The sequence below is a fragment of the Gorilla gorilla genome, chromosome 4 (genome assembly GCF_029281585.2).
Source record: "Gorilla gorilla gorilla isolate KB3781 chromosome 4, NHGRI_mGorGor1-v2.1_pri, whole genome shotgun sequence".
NCBI classification, from domain to species: domain Eukaryota; kingdom Metazoa; phylum Chordata; class Mammalia; order Primates; family Hominidae; genus Gorilla; species Gorilla gorilla.
The window spans coordinates 153899327-153916279 of NC_073228.2; the positions used below are offsets into that span (position 1 = coordinate 153899327).

Consider the following 16953-nt stretch of genomic DNA (forward strand, 5'->3'; position numbering starts at 1 on the left):
GCTGATAAGGCTCCATCCCCAAAGGTTTTCATTGAGCAAGTGTAGGGGCAGGCCAAGGAATCTGCCTTCAAAACAGGCCTCCCAGATGGTTTTGCAGCTAGTTTTATGGATTAGACATTGAGAAACCCTGGACTAGCGGGTAAGAGGATAGGTTTCTAACAGCTTGAGTTTGATTCCCAGCTTTGCCACTTAGCTGTGTGACCCTCTGTCAGGTCCCATCATTGCCCTAAGCCACTGTTGCTTCTTTTACAAAGAGGGTGTGATAATAGCTACCCACTTCCTAGATCACTGAAGATAAAGTGAGCTAATGCGGTTAGAGTGATAGCCGCCTTTTTTAACTGTAACTCATAGTGAGAAATACATTTTGTGTCATGACGCAGAATGATATTCGTACATATGCAAGTGTGTATAACTGAAACAACATTCCCAAAACAGTATTTTTCTTTACCAAGTGCAATACACTTTATTTTCTATCTTATTTCATTTTTGAATTTTTGGATATGACCCACTTAATTGATATTGTAATCACTTAATATGTTGTGATCCACTGGTTCTCAAACAGTGCTTCCTAATATTAGATATTGAGACTGGGCACGGTGGCTCACGCCTGTAATCCCAGCACTTTGGGAGGCCCAGGTGGGCAGATCACGAGGTCAGGAGATCGAGACCATCCTGGCTAACACAGTGAAACACCATCTCTACTAAAAACACAAAAAATTAGCCGGGCATGGTGGCGGGCGCCTGTAGTCCCAGCTACTCAGGAGGCTGAGGCAGGAGAATGGCGTGAACCCGGGAGGCGGAGATTGCAGTGAGCCGAGATTGCGCCACTGCACTCCAGCCTGGGCGACAGAGCGAGACTCCGTCTCAAAATAAATAAATAAATAAAAATAAAAAGATACTGAGGTCCACCTCATATTCCTACTAATATTTTAAGGGCCCAGGCATTTTTTTTTTTTGAGACGGAGTCCTGCTCTGTTGCCCGGGCTGGAGTGCAGTGTTGTGATCTGGGCTCACTGCAACTCTGCCTTCCGGGTTCAAGCAGTTCTCCTGTCTCAGCCTCCCAAGTTGCTGAGACTATAGGTACACGCCACCACACCACCACACCTGGCTAATTTTTTGTATTTTTAGAAGAGATGGGGTTTCACCATATTGGTCAGGCTGGTCTCAAACTTCTGACCTCAGATAATCCACCTGCCTCGGCCTCCTAAAGTGCTAGGATTACAGGTGTGAGCCACCACACCCGGCCCCAAGGGATTATTTTTTTAAGGTGCCCCCACATAGTTCTCTTGTGCTAGCCAGGTTCAGGAACGTTGTGTAGAGGGCACTTTTAAAACGAGAGCTGCTGTTCTCTTCTTATTGATGCAGTCATGGTAAGCATCTGAGGTCTTGGTTCCGAAAAACCTTAGAAGACTGGATTAAAAGCTGACTTATTTTAGGGTTTTTTTCAGTGGCTGTCTGCAGGATATCTCACTCAGATGTTCCAGGGCAGAAAGCCAGTTCTAATAGACTTCAAATATCTGCAGAAAGCATGGACCTGACTTGAGTTCCACCTCTGCCAGCACTGGGGGAGGGCTTGGTGCAGAGCTGGCTTCCACTGTTTGCTGTTTAGTGGGCCTAGCCTTGGCCTCTGGTGACTGGCAGCAGCACCCTCCCACCAGCACTGTTGTCTCTTGCAGGCAGTGGCAGTGCCTTGGTGAGGCTGCTCCAGGAGGGCACCTGCAAGCTTGATGAGATTGGCTCCTACAGTGAAGAGAAGCTGCAGCACCTGCTAAGGCAGTGTGGGATCCCCTTTGGGGCAGAAGACTCCAAGGTGAGTGTCAAGGGCAGTGGTGGATATCGGGGCTTCTGGAGTAGGCTGATTGGTCCACTTTTCAGGGCAGGGATATGAATATCTGTGATGGCATCTGGGACACAAGGTGCTGGCAGTCAGGGATGCCTAGGAGATGGTCAACAGCTAGATGTGACATGTATGTGGGGCCTGGCCTCTAGCAGTTCCTCCTGTTGAAGGTTGTGAGCCTAGGCTCTGGGGTCAGGAATCCTGGCTCTCCTCCTTACTGTGTGTGACCTTGGATAAGCTGCTTTATATTTTGAGCTTCATTTTCGTTTGTAAAATGGAAATAACCAAAATACTAACCTTGTGAGATTGTTGTAAGGAATGCACTTTACACAGTGTCTGGTTACTACTACCTATGCAAGCTCTTAGAAAATGCCTACTATTACATAGTGTATGTGTCTATGTGTTTTATTCATACATTATTTACTTTCCCTTTCATATTTCTGTGCTGTTGAAAATGTTATGCTTCCTTCAAGATCAGATTCAAATGTTAACTCCCCTTTGATGGTTTCTTTGCCCTGTAAAAAGTGAAAGGACTCAGGCCTCAGAGTCTGGCAGCTTGATCAGCAGTCTGGCTGGCTTTGTCTGTGACCTAATCCTTTCAGGGCCTCCGATTGCTTGCCTGTACCTAGAGGAGGTTGGGCTGATGAGGCTCCAAGGCCCACTCTGACCCAGGCAGTTTATTCTTTTGCTTTGGGTGTTGGGTGAGTGTGTGATGCTGAGCACCAGCCGTGGTCCCTTAGCATTCGCCCTTATGTTTTTAATCTTGTCCTTCTACTCCAGGACCAGCTCTGCTTCTCCTTGTTGGCCCTCTACGAATCTGTACAGAATGGAGCTAGAGCTATACGGCCCCCACGTCACTTCACAGGTGGTAAAATCTACAAGGTGTGCCCCCATCAGGTAAGAAAATAACTAGGGGGAGCTTGGAGTGAATTTGCTAATGTTGAACTTCCCATACAGGGACTGATCCAGCTCAGTTTTGGGGGGCTAGACTTAGGTCACTGGGCAACCTCTGGCATAGCTGCCCACGGGTCAGGTGCTACCCCATGGGCTAGGGAGGGAGGCTGGGTCTTCTGTCAGTATTTTTTAAGCACCCTACCACATCCTGGGCATCAGCTGTTGAGGGTATAAGGGTGAGCTTGTATAAAGAATGACAAAGATGTCGTTCCTCCCTAGTTGACCATATATTTTAGTGGGGAAATAAAGTCACCACAGCTTGTGGCATTGGCTCTGAAGAAATTAGATAAGCGCCTAAGATAGAAAGTAACAGGGAGGAACCTGCTGTCTGAGGTGGCAGAGAAGACCGAGACCTGCAGGATAGGGAGGAGCCCAGTGGTAAGCCAGGGAAGGAGTGTCGCAGCCAAGGGACCACCAAGGCCGTGAGTGGGGAGACAGAGTGAGCTGAGAGGAGGGGGTGTTGGAGGGCTCCCCGGGGGGGCCAGATCACATAGAGCTCTCTAGGCCAGAGTAACAGTTCGTATTTTATTCTGACTGATGAGGGACCTTCTGGACGGTTTTGAATGGGAAATCTGTGGAAGGGTGTGGACAATGTGGCACTGGGTTAGCTCCAGGACAGGTTATGTACTAGATGGACAGAGTAGGCCCAGGTAGATCTTGGGACGGAAACCCCCACCTTAACAGGTACTGAATGGGAGAGAGGTGGCTTATCAGAGCCTTCACTGAAGCACATGAGTCAGCAGGGGTATCTAGCTGTAAAAAGAGAATCCAGTTCCCAACTACTTTAACAGAAGCTGTGTCTGAAGGAGATGCTTAATGCTTCTACTCTGGGCAGATCACAGCCTGCTCAGGGAATTGTGTTCATGCGACAGGGTATCATCTCATGAGAAGCAGCTGACAGCACAGGGAGAGCTGTAGATCTTGGGGGCTGTGATGGGAGTGGCATCACTTGGAGGTGACAGCCAAGTGGGTGTACCCAGAGTTGTGGAATGGTGCTTGGGGGGCCCTGTCAGTGGAGGTGTTTACTAGGCTACATTGTGGATTTCCATCTGGGCAACAAGCCCACTGGGGTCTGGTGGGGAGCTTGCTCAAAATACAGATGCTTAGACCCTACTTCAGAGACCTTAGTTTCTTAGGTTTGACCTCGGGCCCAGGCATCTCCATTCTTAACCAGCTCTTAGCTGCTGCTGCTGCTGTGTAGCTAGCATAGTGAACTGGTAGGTGATGTGGAGAGAGTGGGGTTTTGAAAGATGTTCTGAGGTGCCTTTCAGCCTAAGTTGAGGACAGGATGCTCCCAGCTGTCTCTCAGAAGGGCAAGGATGAGCTGGTGACTTCATTTAAGGACAGAAGTAGGAAGGGAGCAGCATGCCATGGGCTCTGGCAGGATGGCCATGGCTTCGGCCATGAAGCTGATTGCTCATCTTCCTGGGAAGAAGCGAGTGAGAACTGTACACTCTCTGCAGACTGGCTTCCTAATTAACCCTGCGCCCCCGCCCTTCATCTCCCAGGTGGTCTGCGGCTCCAAGTATCTTGTGCGAGGTGAGAGTGCCCGTGACCATGTGGACCTGCTTGCCTCTTCCCGCCACTGGCCGCCTGTCTATGTGGTAGATATGGCCACGTCAGTGGCCCTGTGTGCTGACCTCTGCTACCCAGAGCTGACTAACCAGATGTGGGGGAGGAACCAGGGCTGTTTCTCTAGCCCCACGGAGCCACCTGTGGTGAGTCACCTCCTGAGGAACTGCCATGTCTCCTCAAGCCTACCATGTCTTGCTCTGTCGCCCAGGCTGGAGTGCAGGGGCATTATCTCGGCTCACTGCAACCTCTGCCTCCCACGTTCAAGCAGTTCTCGTGCCTCAGCCTCCTGAGTAGCTGGGATTACAGGCACACACCACCACACCTGGCTAATTTTTGTGTTTTAGTAGAGATGGGGTTTGGCCATTTTGCCCAGGCCGTTCTCAAACTCCTGGGCTCAAGCAATCCACATGCCTCAGCCTGTCAAAGTGCTGGGATTACAGGCATGAGACACCACGCCCAGCCTACTCCGTAAGTTTTTACTGACCAAGCCCTCTGTTTGATGCCACAGCATATCACTTAGTGTGCCCAGGATATCCCAAACCTTGTGTTAAAAGAGGTTGCCTTTCAGAGAAGCCTAGAAAGTTGCCACCTTTGAGAGTCATTGTGCACACTGACATATTAAAGGCCCCAGCCAGCCCTGGATTAGTTTAATTCACCATGTCTTACATTTAGTTGACCATGGATAACACTGTATGGCATGCCTGTTGTGATCTGAAGATACACTGGTTTAGAAAACACTCATCTTATCCAACCCTCTCCTTTTATTAAAAGGGGAAGCTAAGGCCCAGAGGTGGAAATGGACTTTTCCGGGTCACACAGCAGATTAGTGGCAGAGCCCCTGTCTCTGTGTCTTGGTATATTGTACCAGACAGTATTTCTCACCAGTCATGTACCCTCCAAGGCCAGCAGGCCAGCCTTTGGCCTTTGCTGAAATAGATGTCAGAACTGATAATTAGGAAGAAGGGAAGAATAACAAAGGTTGAGTGCCCCAGCCAGGATGCATTATAGGAAGTGAAGGCCTCTGGCTTTGCCTTGGAGGAGTCATTATTGTCATTACTCCCTGGGGCTCACTGGCTCCATGAGCATGCTGGGGACTCCAGAAAAGTGTCTTAACCTCAGTCAGAGCCTGATCTTTCTGCTCCCCTGTAGCCACTGGCCTGAATGGACCGGGGGCAATAATAGCATAAGTAATCCAACATCTGTTCTGGAAGGTGGCCACTGTTACTGTCCCTGTTCTCACATGAGGAAATGGAGGCACTGGCGGGCAGGGGTTGGCCTAGAAGACACAGTACATGGTGATGTTAGGATTCAAACAGGGCTGGCTGAGCCTAGAGTGTTCTCATCACCAGATGGGTCCAACCTTAGTCATTCCTTCTTGTCAAAATGCATTCTCATTTCTCTTGTAGTGTGTGTCCTGCCCAGAGCTCTTGGACCAGCATTATACTGTGGACATGACAGAAACTGAGCACTCTATCCAGCACCCAGTCACCAAGACTGCCATGCGGCGCATTGTCCATGCAGGCATACAGCCCAATCCTGGTGACCCCAGTGCTGGGCACCACTCCTTGGCCCTGTGCCCTGAATTGGCACCTTACGCAACCATCCTGGCCTCCATCGTGGACAGCAAACCAAACAGTGTCCGCCAGCGGCCCATTGCCTTCGACAATGCCACTCACTATTACCTCTACAACCGCCTCATGGACTTCCTCACCAGCCGCGAAATTGTCAATCGTCAGATCCATGACATTGTACAGAGCTGCCAGCCTGGTGAGGTGGTCATTCGTGACACCCTCTACCGCCTTGGAGTTGCTCAGATCAAGACAGAGACAGAGGAGGAGGGTGAGGAAGAGGAGGTGGCCACAGTGGCAGAATAAGCCAGGCTGTTGTACAGGGACTACACCATCTCTCAAGCCATAGTGAGGCCCTTGCCTGAGGCAGAGCTATCCAGGGGACCTGCAGAAGTGGTCTCCTGTGGGGAGGGCCTCTGACTGCTGGGACTGACCAAAGAGCTTCCATTCCCTGAGCATGGTGGGACCCAGGGTCCTCAGTTTTCAACCCTCCAGGGGTCAGGAGTGGTACCAGGAAACCTCTTCTGGCCCCGAGAGAGCACTTGGGGGACACGGTATGTTTAATGGAGGGGAGGCTGAGGGAAAGGCTGGTAGCTGGTGGGTTCCGTGGGGCCTGCTGTGTGGGTCAGGGTGGAGGTCCTGGGTGGGCTAAGGCGTGAGCCCCAGCACTAGGTGGGAAGGCTGCTGAGGTCTCTCCCGCCCCTGAGGAGCCCTGGTTTCAGCCCCCTCAGTCTGATGAATTGCTTAGCCTGTTGCCTTTGACTAGGGGCCTGGGTGGCCTCATTAACTCTAGGGGTCCCTTTGGGCTCTTGATTCTCCCTGAAGGAGGGATGCATTTCTCTCTTGCTCTTCCTGTACCCACATTTGGGGGAAGCTGAGGAGGGAGGAACAGTCAGCCACAGCTCTCTTCCAGCACTGTCCTCTCCACCCCAAGCTTTGAGGAAGAGCATCCCCTTCCTCCTTTCCCTGGCCACTGCTGCTGCAGCCAATATCCTCTCCGGGCCTGGGACCCTCTCCACAGAGGGGATGTGGTCCCTGGTCATGACATAACCTAGCAGCAGTAGGAAAAACTCCCTTCTATGAAGGGGAAGCAGACTGGGCCATAAGGAAACAGCAGGACTGGCTCAAGTGCCCAAGGTTTGTTTAGGGCCTGGGAATTGGCCATGTGTTAATTTATTGAGTGGAGTAGGTGGCTTTTTTTCCCTCCCTCTTCCCCCAACAAGAATAAAGTTTATTAAATTATCTGGTTTTGGTGTAGCAGGAGTCAATTCCATGCACATCGTATGGGGCACAGTGTGGTCAAGCTCCACAGCTGTGAGCTCGTCACTTCATGTGAAGGAGGGAAGGAAAGAAAGACGTTCCAGGGAATTTGCAGGTACTCATGTGGCACAAAGAACCAGAGGCTGACTGCATTAATGCTGTTAGTTTAATGTGGACAGAGACATCCCACGGCGTGACTGTTAGTTAGGATGAGTCAGCTTGGGGGAGTTTGTGCTTCCTGCTTGGTGTGGCCAGCCACATGCCAAGGTCCCCTGCCTTCTAGCCCAGAATGACAGGGGACTGGGCAGAACACCCCCAACTTTTAGCTGCCACTTGGCTCATTACAGCAGTACCAGTATGGGGGTGGGAGGGGTGAGGCTGTGGAGTGAAGAAGGCGTATAGGGCAGAGACTAAGAGGTCCTGTGAGATTCTTAGAGGAACCATCCTGCTCCAAGGGGCCTGAGCTGAGCATGGTCTGTGAGCATTTGCTGCTCCTCTCGGAGAGGGAGATCGCACTCTCTGCCAGTCTGTCTAGCCCCAAAGAGCCTGGTTTTCTCAGTATCAGTGTAGCTCCTGGGGACTTCATAGGCATAAAGTCAGTCCATTTCCATGAAGATAAGGGGATTAGGAAAGAAGGTTCTACTAGTTGGCATAGCAAACACGAGGCCAACACCATGAGAACAGTGGGGGGGGGGGGTGGGGGGTGAGGGCTCAGCCCCCAGCCCCTGACTGGCAGTGATGGCCCATGCTCAGGAAGTGGGATCCTCTGACCTCCCCTGAATCCCTCACCTTCCCAAGTTTCAGAGCTGGGCCGAGCTGTTGAGTGAAATAACCGAAGGCAGAGTTTGTATGTTCTCCCCGTGTCGCCCCATCCATGGAGGAGTTGAAGTTTGGAGGAGGGGAGAGTGGTACTCCCTGTCGTCAACTCCTCAGCAGAACTGATAGTTGTTGGGCTGCAGCAAGGGCTGGGCGATATCCCCTTGCTCGCAGCAGGTCAGGTGCTCACTAGAGCTCTCCTCCTCCAGCTCACTGCTGCTGCTGCCGCTGCCACCGCTTCTGCTGCTGCTCGGCAGATTGGTATAGTCCTGAGGGTGGGAGGGACCAGAAACTGTCAGTCCAGATCCATCAGGCCCAGCCCAACCTGCTTTACCGGCCACCCACCCCAAGCCTCACCCCACTCACCCGCTCTCTCCTGTCCTCTTGGGCCTGCTCCTGAAGGAAGGAGCAGATCTGCTGGAAGGTGGGTCTGTGGGTGGGCTCCAAGGCCCAGCAGGCCTGCATGATGCTGTATCTGGGAGATAGGACAGAGGATGCCCATGGGCAGCTCCCTAGGGTCCAGGGGCCATTAACACACACCCCTAGAGAGACCTACCCAGCAGAGGTCCCCAAACCCAGTCAAAGTAAGTTTAGTATAAAACCTATGCCAAGTCCTTGGCATGCTTTACCATTTAATCCTCACAGTAACCCTTGCAGAAGGGTACTTTCATCACCCTCATTTTGACAGATGAGGCCATTTTGGTATCCTCAGGGTCACTGTAATAATCTCTTAAAAGTCTAAGTTTAGGGACAGGTGCAGTGGCTCATTCCTGTAATCCCAACACTTTGGGAGGTTGATGCAGGAGGATTGCATAAGGCCAGGAGTTCCAGACCAGCCTGGACAACATAGTGAGATCCCATCTCTACTAAAAAATTTTTTAAAAATAGCTGGGCTTGGTGGTGCACACCTGTAGTCCCAGCTGTTTGGGAGGCTGAGGCCAAAGGATTGCTTGAGCCCTGAAGATTGAGGCTGCAGTGAGCTATGATCGCACACATCACTGCGCTCCAGCCCGGGCTACAGAGCAAGATGCTGTCCCAAAAAAAAAAAAAAAAAAAAAAAGAAAGGAAAAGTGGTCGGTTAGGACCAGCCCTAGTGAACAGCTGCTTCTCTGAGAACATCCCCCATAGCTTGAACTCAAAAGGGGCTTCTTGTGTCCACTATGGGAGAGATAAAGTCTGACCCTGGAACATTTTGGACAGGGAAAGATCAGGGCCGCACAGCCTTCCATCCCTTTCCAGCGAAAGCCTGGGGTGTCCTTTTCCCTCCCTGGGATCCCTTCGCTTACATATTCTTTGGGGCAAATGCAGGCTGGGCCATTTGGTATCCATCCTTCACCAGTTTATAGAACTTGCTGTTCACCAGGATGCCAGGGTAGGGATTCAGCCCTGCAAAGGCCAAGATCAGGTAAGAGGCCATGCCCATTGTCTTCTCCCCATTCCCGCACACCCACACATCTTAGACTGGGTTTAAAGGGTCCCACTTGACAACACTGCAACAGCAGCTACTCTTATCCAGTGCTTCCTGTGTGCCAGCCAGTGTGCGGCAGGCTTAGGCTTCAGGAAGGTGTGAGCCTCCATCCAGGCCTTATCACACCAAACATTCTTGCTCAGGCTTTGGAATCAGACCAAAGCTTCAGTTGTGTATTGTTAAAGTGGGGACAGTCAGGTGGTTATGAGGGTGTAGGAGCAGCGTATTTAAGAACTGAGTACAAGTCCTTGTGCCTAGTCCTCAGGAAATGGCAGTTCTACTAGAGCCTAGTAGTAGAGAGCTGCATCTCCAAGGGTCTGTAGATTTCAGACAAAGGAGGGAAACAGTGACAAAGGAGGATAACAGGTAGCAGCAACTGAGCAGAGACAAACGAGGGAAGAGCCAGAAAGGAGCGCCTGTCAGGGGCAGAGGGTCTGCTGAGTCCTGCAGGAGCCACGATGCTGGGTTTCGAGAGCCCTTGCCCATTCCTGCACTCTCACCAACCCTCGCTGTGTCCTGGGCACCAAACAGCTTTGTCCACCAGTGGGGCAACCAGAGGAGCCAGCCCCAGGCTCTGCCTGGAGTGGGCCCAGTGGCTCACCAAGTGAGAAGATCTCCCAGAGGAGGATGCCATAGGACCAGACGTCGCTCTGAACCGTGTAGACACAGTCAAAGATGCTCTCTGGGGCCATCCACTTCACAGGCAGGCGGGCCTGGGATGACAGTCCCCAGTTATTTTGGGCCCTGACTCTTCACCCCCTCCCCAGCCTGGCCCAAGCCCTCCCAGCACTTACATTGCCCTTGACAATGTAGTTGGAGTCATTCATGATGTCCCTAGCCAGCCCGAAGTCCCCAATCTTGGCCACATGACCATTGGTCAACAGCACGTTACGCGCTGCCACGTCCCGGTGGATGCACTGAGGGAAAGCACCGCAGGGTTAGTCTTGGGCCTTCTCCTACCTGAGCCTGAGGTGAGGAGGATGGCAGGGAGGGCCCCAGATGGCTTTGGGGTCCCTGCTGGAGTGAACAACAGTTTTGGTCCTTTACCACAAACCCTTGTCTATACCTTCTACCAGGGCCCAGGATCTGAGAATGTGTAGCGTGATCTGATCATTTAATGCTTAGAAACCCCCATTACCCTGAGCAGCCATGGCCCTTCTCACCCTTTGTCCTCTGACTGGTCTGCTCAGGCCCCAGAAGCGAAGGGCTTCCGTGCAGAGAGCAGTCTCCAAACCCTACCGTTACTTCTGATCACAGCAGCTGCTATCTGCCAGGCCCTTCCCTAAACTCTGCACACGTTGAACCCTTTTTCTTTTCAAACAATCGTTATACCCATTTTTATAGGTGTAGAAACTGAGGCACAGAATTTAAATAGTTGCTTAAAGTCACAGAGCAGGTGGCAGAGCCAACAATCAAACCACTGACTCCCGAATCTGTTCTGAGGAAGATGGCAAGAGCTCCCATTCCCTGGCACTTCTTCCTAGGCTGACCGCACTTTATACATTATCTAATATCCCCAAAATTCTATGAGGAAGCTTCCATTATCATCCCCACCAGACCGTGTGCTTCATGAGCAGAGACAACTGTTGTCTGTTATACACTATTTAGTAAAAACGAATGAAGAAAGCCTGGTACCCTTCCTCATCTTCACACTGGGGACACAGGTGCCCAGCCCCGGAGCTCCAGCCTTGGGCACAGCTTTCTCCCACTCATCCTTGCAGCTGCTGCCCAAATGACTCTCTCGTACTCTGTCTCCTCCCCTACCCCCTCACAGGCTCCCGTTTCCTCCTCCCCATCGTCACTCATCCAGCCTCCCCGGAACACAGACCTGGGTGGCTATGAGCCAGGGCCAGGTTCCTACTCACATTCTTGGAAGCGAGGAAGGCCATGCCCTGGGCTACTTGGCTGGAGAAGTGAAGCAGGTCCCGGAGCTCCAGGGGCCGTCCATCCTCCTTGTCCAGGTCTAGGGTGGGAAGAGGCGTCAGGGCAGCCCTGCCACACTCCCCACCCCTCACCCCAGCAGCCCCTTCTCCTTTTCCCTTGTTATCAAGCAAATGGGGCCTGGCCCTGGGACCGCCTCACCTTGCTCAGAGAAGGAGTCATTTGAAGAAGTGGAGACAGGCCTCATCTCCACATAGGTGTCCACACCCTGGCTGGAGAAGCCACTGTCCCTACGTAGGAGAGAGGGTTGGGGGGCAGAGGTCAGTCCCCATCACTGCACTGCTCAGCTCAGGCCTTGACCACCCACCACCCCATGGTCAACTGGAACCTCCCTTTCTGATAAGAAACCTCCTGCCACACTCCGAGTGAGCATTGGTTTCTGCTTGGCTGTCCCCGATGAGGGAGCTTACAACCCATTCTGGTTTTGGGCAGCTCTGCTGTGAGAAAGTTCTTCACTGTTCTAATGCCAATCTACCCCTGAGATTTTCCTCCTAGCCCCTGCTCTACCCTCAAGGGCCACAGAGAAGTTGGAGTCCTCTTCCCCATAACAGCGCTACTAGAATTGGGGCATATTCTAGGGCCCCTTGAGTCCTCTCTTCTCTGGACAGTGCCTCACACCCCTGGCTTCACATTAAAATCACTTCGGGAGCTTTTAGGATCAGGCTAATTACTAATACTTCAGAAACTCTAGGGACAACACAGTCATTCACAGATTTAAATCTCCCAGGTGATCACAAAGTGCAGCCTAAGCTGAGGCCCACTGGTCTAGAGCAGTGCTGCTTAAGCTCCAATTCATGTGCAGATAAATCACCCCGGGAATCTCTGCAATGCAGATTTTGAATCAGCAGGCCTGGGTGGATGGGCCTGAGGTGGTGCACTTCCAACAGTCCTCAAGAGATGCCTATGAGAGCATACTTGGGGTAGAGAATTTGAGAAGCACTACTGTAGACTGAAGCACTACTGCTCCTAACGTTCCAGCCAGATAGGATTTCTCTCTCCCTCCTGTCCCCTCTGCGCTAGAGATGTGTACCTTGACAATGTCCATATTCTAGTGTTCCCAGAAGGAGAAACCGATGTTTTATTTATGATCTGACCATGGCAAAACCTTCCGCTCCCTTGTTGTAGAAACTATGCTTCTGTTAACAGCCTGGAATCCTTTTGGCAGAGTTGGTTTACAGGCCATTTGCCCTCGAAATTACCCACTCTGGGAATACTTTCCCCATCTGCGTATTTGAAGATGGAAGCTAATACTTTCCTTTGGTGCTCATTTTGATCTGATCTTCAGAGGCCTAGTGTGTGCCACCCTCATAGAAGTGTCGGAATCAGAAGAGGAAGCGATGCTGCCAGGCCCCCATTTTTAGGGCCCTGGGTGGAGATGGCCTCCTTCTCTTTTGCCTCCCCAGGCATGGCAGCTGACAGTATCTAGGATGAGGGCACAATGTACACCCTTCTTCTGATCCTGTCCTGACCCCACAAGCCCCTGAGACAGAGACCTCCAGGACAGCAGTGTGGCTTGGGTGACTCCTGGACTGGAAGTCAAGAGAGCAGGATTCTAGTCCAGGCTCCACCTCTAACCCTGACTCATGTGTGACATGAATCTCCCCACTTCCTCTCTTTGGTTCCCCATGTGGCTCTGTCTGTTGGATGGCTCTGTTCTGGATGGCTTCCAGGAATCACAGCAACAGGACAACAGAGCCATCTCTCTTTTTTTTGAGACAGAGTTTCGTTCTTGTTGCCCAGGCTGGAGTGCAATGGTGTGATCTCAGCTCACAGCAACCTCTGCTTCCTGGGTTCAAGCAATTCTCCTGCCTCAGCCTCCCAAGTAGCTGGGATTATAGGCATGCGCCACCACGCCCGGCTAATTTTGTATATTTAATAGAGACGGGGTTTCACCATGTTGGTCAGGCTGGTCTCGAACTCCCAACCTCAGGTGATCTGCCCACCTCAGCCTCCCAAAGTGCTGGGATTACAGGCATGAGCCACTGCGCCCGGCCACATCTGCCCATCTCTTACTAGGGCTCCAGGCACAGATCTTGGCTGATCTTTTACACACACTGGGTGGTGATTTCATTGATGCATATCTCCACCAGATTATGAGCTGCCCATCTTTGCCCTCCACACTCCCAGAACACGGTAGGTGTTCAAATATTTGTTGAATGAAGGGGAAAAGGAGTAGAGAAACAAGAGATGCCCATAAAACCTGTGGTGGCTACTTCCCATGACACAGGTGGCAGGTGAGGGCCGCATAGCCACGCAATCATGAGCCATCCAACCCTGAGCTGGCTTTGAAGACAGACTCGGGTCCTGCCTCCCAGACCTGGCCTTTTTCTTGTCCTTTGCCGGGGCTACCTGCGGACATATTTCTTCTCGAGGTGGATGTTCTTATAGTCGACGCCTCCCTCGGGGTCCTGGCCGGGGCTCAGGCTGGGTCCCAGCATGGCCTCAGCCTTCCTTCGCAGAAAGTTGAGCAGGTCGCCATAGCAACAGTACTCCGTGATGACCAGTACAGGGCCTAGAGCAGCCAAGGGTGTGGGGTGAGGGAGGTGCTGAGTGCTCCCCTGCATGAACAGGAGCATGAGACTGGGGGCAGTGAGGCCACTGGACCGGGACTCAGCATAGCTGAGTTCTAACCTCGGCTCTGTGAGCAAGTTTCCTTGTGCCTCAGTAGTTCCATCTGTTTAAAACAGATGGCTTTGGCGGGGCACAGTGGCTCATGCCTGTAATCTCAGCACTTGGGGAGGCCAAGGTGGGTGGATCACGAGGTCAGGAGATTGAGACCATCCTGGCTAACATGGTGAAACCCCATCTCTACAAAAATACAAAAAAATTAGCCGGGCATGGTGGCACGTGCCTGTAGTTCCAACTACTCAGGAGGTTGAGGCAGGAGAATTGCTTGAACCTGGGAGGCAGAGGTTGCAGTGAGCCGAGATCGCGCCACTGCACTCCAGCCTGGGTGACAGAGTGAGGCTCCGTCTCAAGAAAAAAAACAAAAAACGAAAAAAAAGACAACCTTAAAAAAAATGTAGTCCAAGAATTATTTCTTCAAAGGAAAGCTATGGCGTCTCAGTGTAGGTCAAAGCTGCTATCAGTGAAGAGGATGTGGGGCACTTGGAGTCCCAACAAAGCCCGGGGCACCTTTGTGGGCCCTGGGGAGAGTGTCCAAGCATCCTTGAATGGAGGCTTCATAAGAGGTAGGCGGGGGGCTTCACTCCAGACCCACAGGATCTGGCTCCCTGGAAGCAGGGCCTAGGAGCTTGCACATTCATCTCCTCCTCCAAGGGATGCTCCCTATCAGTCTCTCTCTATACCTCAGGCTGCCCGTGCAGCTCCTGACTAGTCCAGGAGATGGGCCCAGGAGTTTAAGGGATGCTGTGACCGGGATCCCACTGACACTTGGAGCAGTAGGATCCTGAAAAGGGGAAGATGGAACAAGGTAACCCTGGGGCCCTGAGATCCCCCAGAGGCCCCAAGACCTTGGCCCCAGGAACCCCAAGGCCCTTACCTCCATGGGTACAGGCTCCCAGAAGGTTGACTATGTTCTCGTGCTGGCCCAGGTGGCTCATGATCTTCAGCTCGGACATGAGGGCCTCCTTCTCATCAGCATGGGCCGTGGCTGGGAGGAAGAACCACAGGTCCCACAGACAGGGAGAGGGCAGGACACAGAGCACCACACAGATACATGGGGACCAAATGCAGAGACCCAGGGGAGAAAGCAGGGCATACCCCAAGACCCAGAGTGACCAGAAGCCAAAAGGAGGAGAAGGAAAAATGCAGACACACAGATGGCAGAGAGAGAGAGGAGGGATGAGCCTGTCACTGAGCTGGTCTTCAGGTGACAGGAAGCCAAACTGTGGCCAGGCCACGGCCATAGATGGCCTTTCTGCACCCCCAGACTTTTTGGAGCTCAGTCAGAAGCCCCTTCACAACTAAAGGGTGACCTAGACCTTCTTGGAGCCAGGAGTCAGAGGGTGCCTGGAGCTCACAAGAAAACCCAAGTCCTCACCCCTGAGCTCTGTCCCCCAGGCTTCAACAGGTTGAAATGAGTGTGATGCCTCTTGTGACACCAGGGCCAGCCCACCCCCAGCATCTACCACCCCCCATCCCTTCCCTCATCCCCTCCCCTCACTCACACTTCAGCATCTTCACAGCCACCTTCAGGACAGCATCCTCCTTGCCCAGACCAAAGGCCGTGGCCTCCACCACCTTCCCAAAGGCTCCAGCTCCGAGGGTCTTACCTGCCACGCACACAGGTCCCTTAAGTCCCTGGGCACCAAAGGGCCTCTGTCCAAGGGCCCATGGGCTCCCTGCAACCCCCACAGGCCCTGTGATAGGAAGCTGTGGAGTGCTGAGCTGCCATCTCACCAAACTGCAGGTTGTTCCGGGGGAACTCCCACTTCTCGTTGTAAGGCAGCTGCGTGGGGTCGATGAAAGTATAACTGTTGCCCTCATAGCTCTCGATGATCTTCCAGCGGACCTGGTACTTGGGCTTCTGCAGAAGAGGAAGGGAGCACATGGCAGTCGGGGCTGGCAGGCAGTTCCTGGACCTTGTTTCTGACCCCCAAGAGCAGGGGTGTGGGCAGTCCCAAGGCACCCAGTGGGAGAAGGCAGGGCAAGGCCTGCTCTGGGCTGAGAGAGGTCGTCTCATGAACATAGCACTGAGAGCATGTTCCTGCTTGACTCTGCCCTGTTGTGTGACCTTCCCTTCTCCAAGCCTCAGTTTCACTATTTGTGTATTGAAGATCTTGGACAAGACAACCTCTGAGGGCCCTGATATCTCTGATAATCTGGTAATTCCTGAGCCAGGAGGTAGGGTGGAACTTGAGATCTTATCCATCCGTTCATCTGTCCATCCATCTACCCATCCATCCACCCACCCAACCTCCCATCCAAATATATAGATATTTTTTAATTGTGATAAAACATACATGAAATTTACCATTTCAACCATTTTTAAGTGTATGGTTCAGTAGTATTAAGTAAATTACATTCTACCTTGTGCAACCAGTTTCCAGAGCTCTTTTCATCTTGCAAAACTGAAACTCTGTTCCTGTTAAAAAGCAACTCCCCTTTCCCTCCTCCAGCCCCTGGCAACCATGATTCTGCTGTCTCTGTGAATTGCACTGCTCTAGGCACTGCGCCTCAGTGGACTCACACAGCATGTGTCTATTGGGATTGCCTTATTTCACCCAGCGTAATGTCTTCAAGGTTCATTCATGTTGCAGCATAGGTCAGAATTCCCTTCCTTTTTAAGGCTGAATAATAGTAGCCCATCCACATACTTTCTTGAACATCTATTTGTGTCAGGCACCGCTGATTCAGAGTTGAACAGGACAAAGTCCCTGCCCCTCCATGGCGTTTGCATTCTAGTGGCTGAGAGAGGCATTAAACGCAAATAAATATGTATCTAGGAAATTCTCAAGTGGTGCTATGAAGAAAATAAAGTAAGATAAGTCAGGGAAGGCCCCTAAAAGAGCCCACCATGTGACCATCAGAGGAAGAATTTTCCAGGAACAGTGCATGGAAATGCTGTATTC

General features: G+C 52.0%; 2 protein-coding genes across 7 annotated transcripts in view; one reads left to right on the forward strand and one right to left on the reverse strand.

Moving 5' to 3' along the window:
• HMGXB3 (HMG-box containing 3) overlaps positions 1 to 7176 on the forward strand; it is a 52604-nt gene extending 45428 nt beyond the window's left edge. For all 5 annotated transcript variants that reach the window (XM_019027183.4, XM_019027184.4, XM_055386193.2 and 2 more), the window contains 4 exons: positions 1677 to 1810; positions 2618 to 2734; positions 4300 to 4509; positions 5773 to 7176. In XM_019027183.4, the coding sequence (XP_018882728.3) occupies positions 1677 to 1810; positions 2618 to 2734; positions 4300 to 4509; positions 5773 to 6240 (929 nt within the window). In that variant the 3' untranslated portion in view covers positions 6241 to 7176. The remainder of the gene's footprint in view (positions 1 to 1676; positions 1811 to 2617; positions 2735 to 4299; positions 4510 to 5772) is intronic.
• Positions 7177 to 7247: 71 nt separating this feature from the next.
• Positions 7248 to 16953, reverse strand: part of CSF1R (colony stimulating factor 1 receptor) — a 38354-nt gene continuing 28648 nt past the window's right edge. For both annotated transcript variants that reach the window (XM_055386196.2, XM_019027186.4), the window contains 11 exons: positions 15782 to 15908; positions 15550 to 15654; positions 14922 to 15032; positions 13769 to 13931; positions 11561 to 11649; positions 11344 to 11441; positions 10273 to 10395; positions 10080 to 10191; positions 9297 to 9396; positions 8377 to 8485; positions 7248 to 8279 (listed from right to left, as the gene is read on the reverse strand). In XM_055386196.2, coding sequence (XP_055242171.1) covers positions 8124 to 8279; positions 8377 to 8485; positions 9297 to 9396; positions 10080 to 10191; positions 10273 to 10395; positions 11344 to 11441; positions 11561 to 11649; positions 13769 to 13931; positions 14922 to 15032; positions 15550 to 15654; positions 15782 to 15908 — 1293 coding nt within the window. In that variant the 3' untranslated portion in view covers positions 7248 to 8123. The remainder of the gene's footprint in view (positions 8280 to 8376; positions 8486 to 9296; positions 9397 to 10079; positions 10192 to 10272; positions 10396 to 11343; positions 11442 to 11560; positions 11650 to 13768; positions 13932 to 14921; positions 15033 to 15549; positions 15655 to 15781; positions 15909 to 16953) is intronic.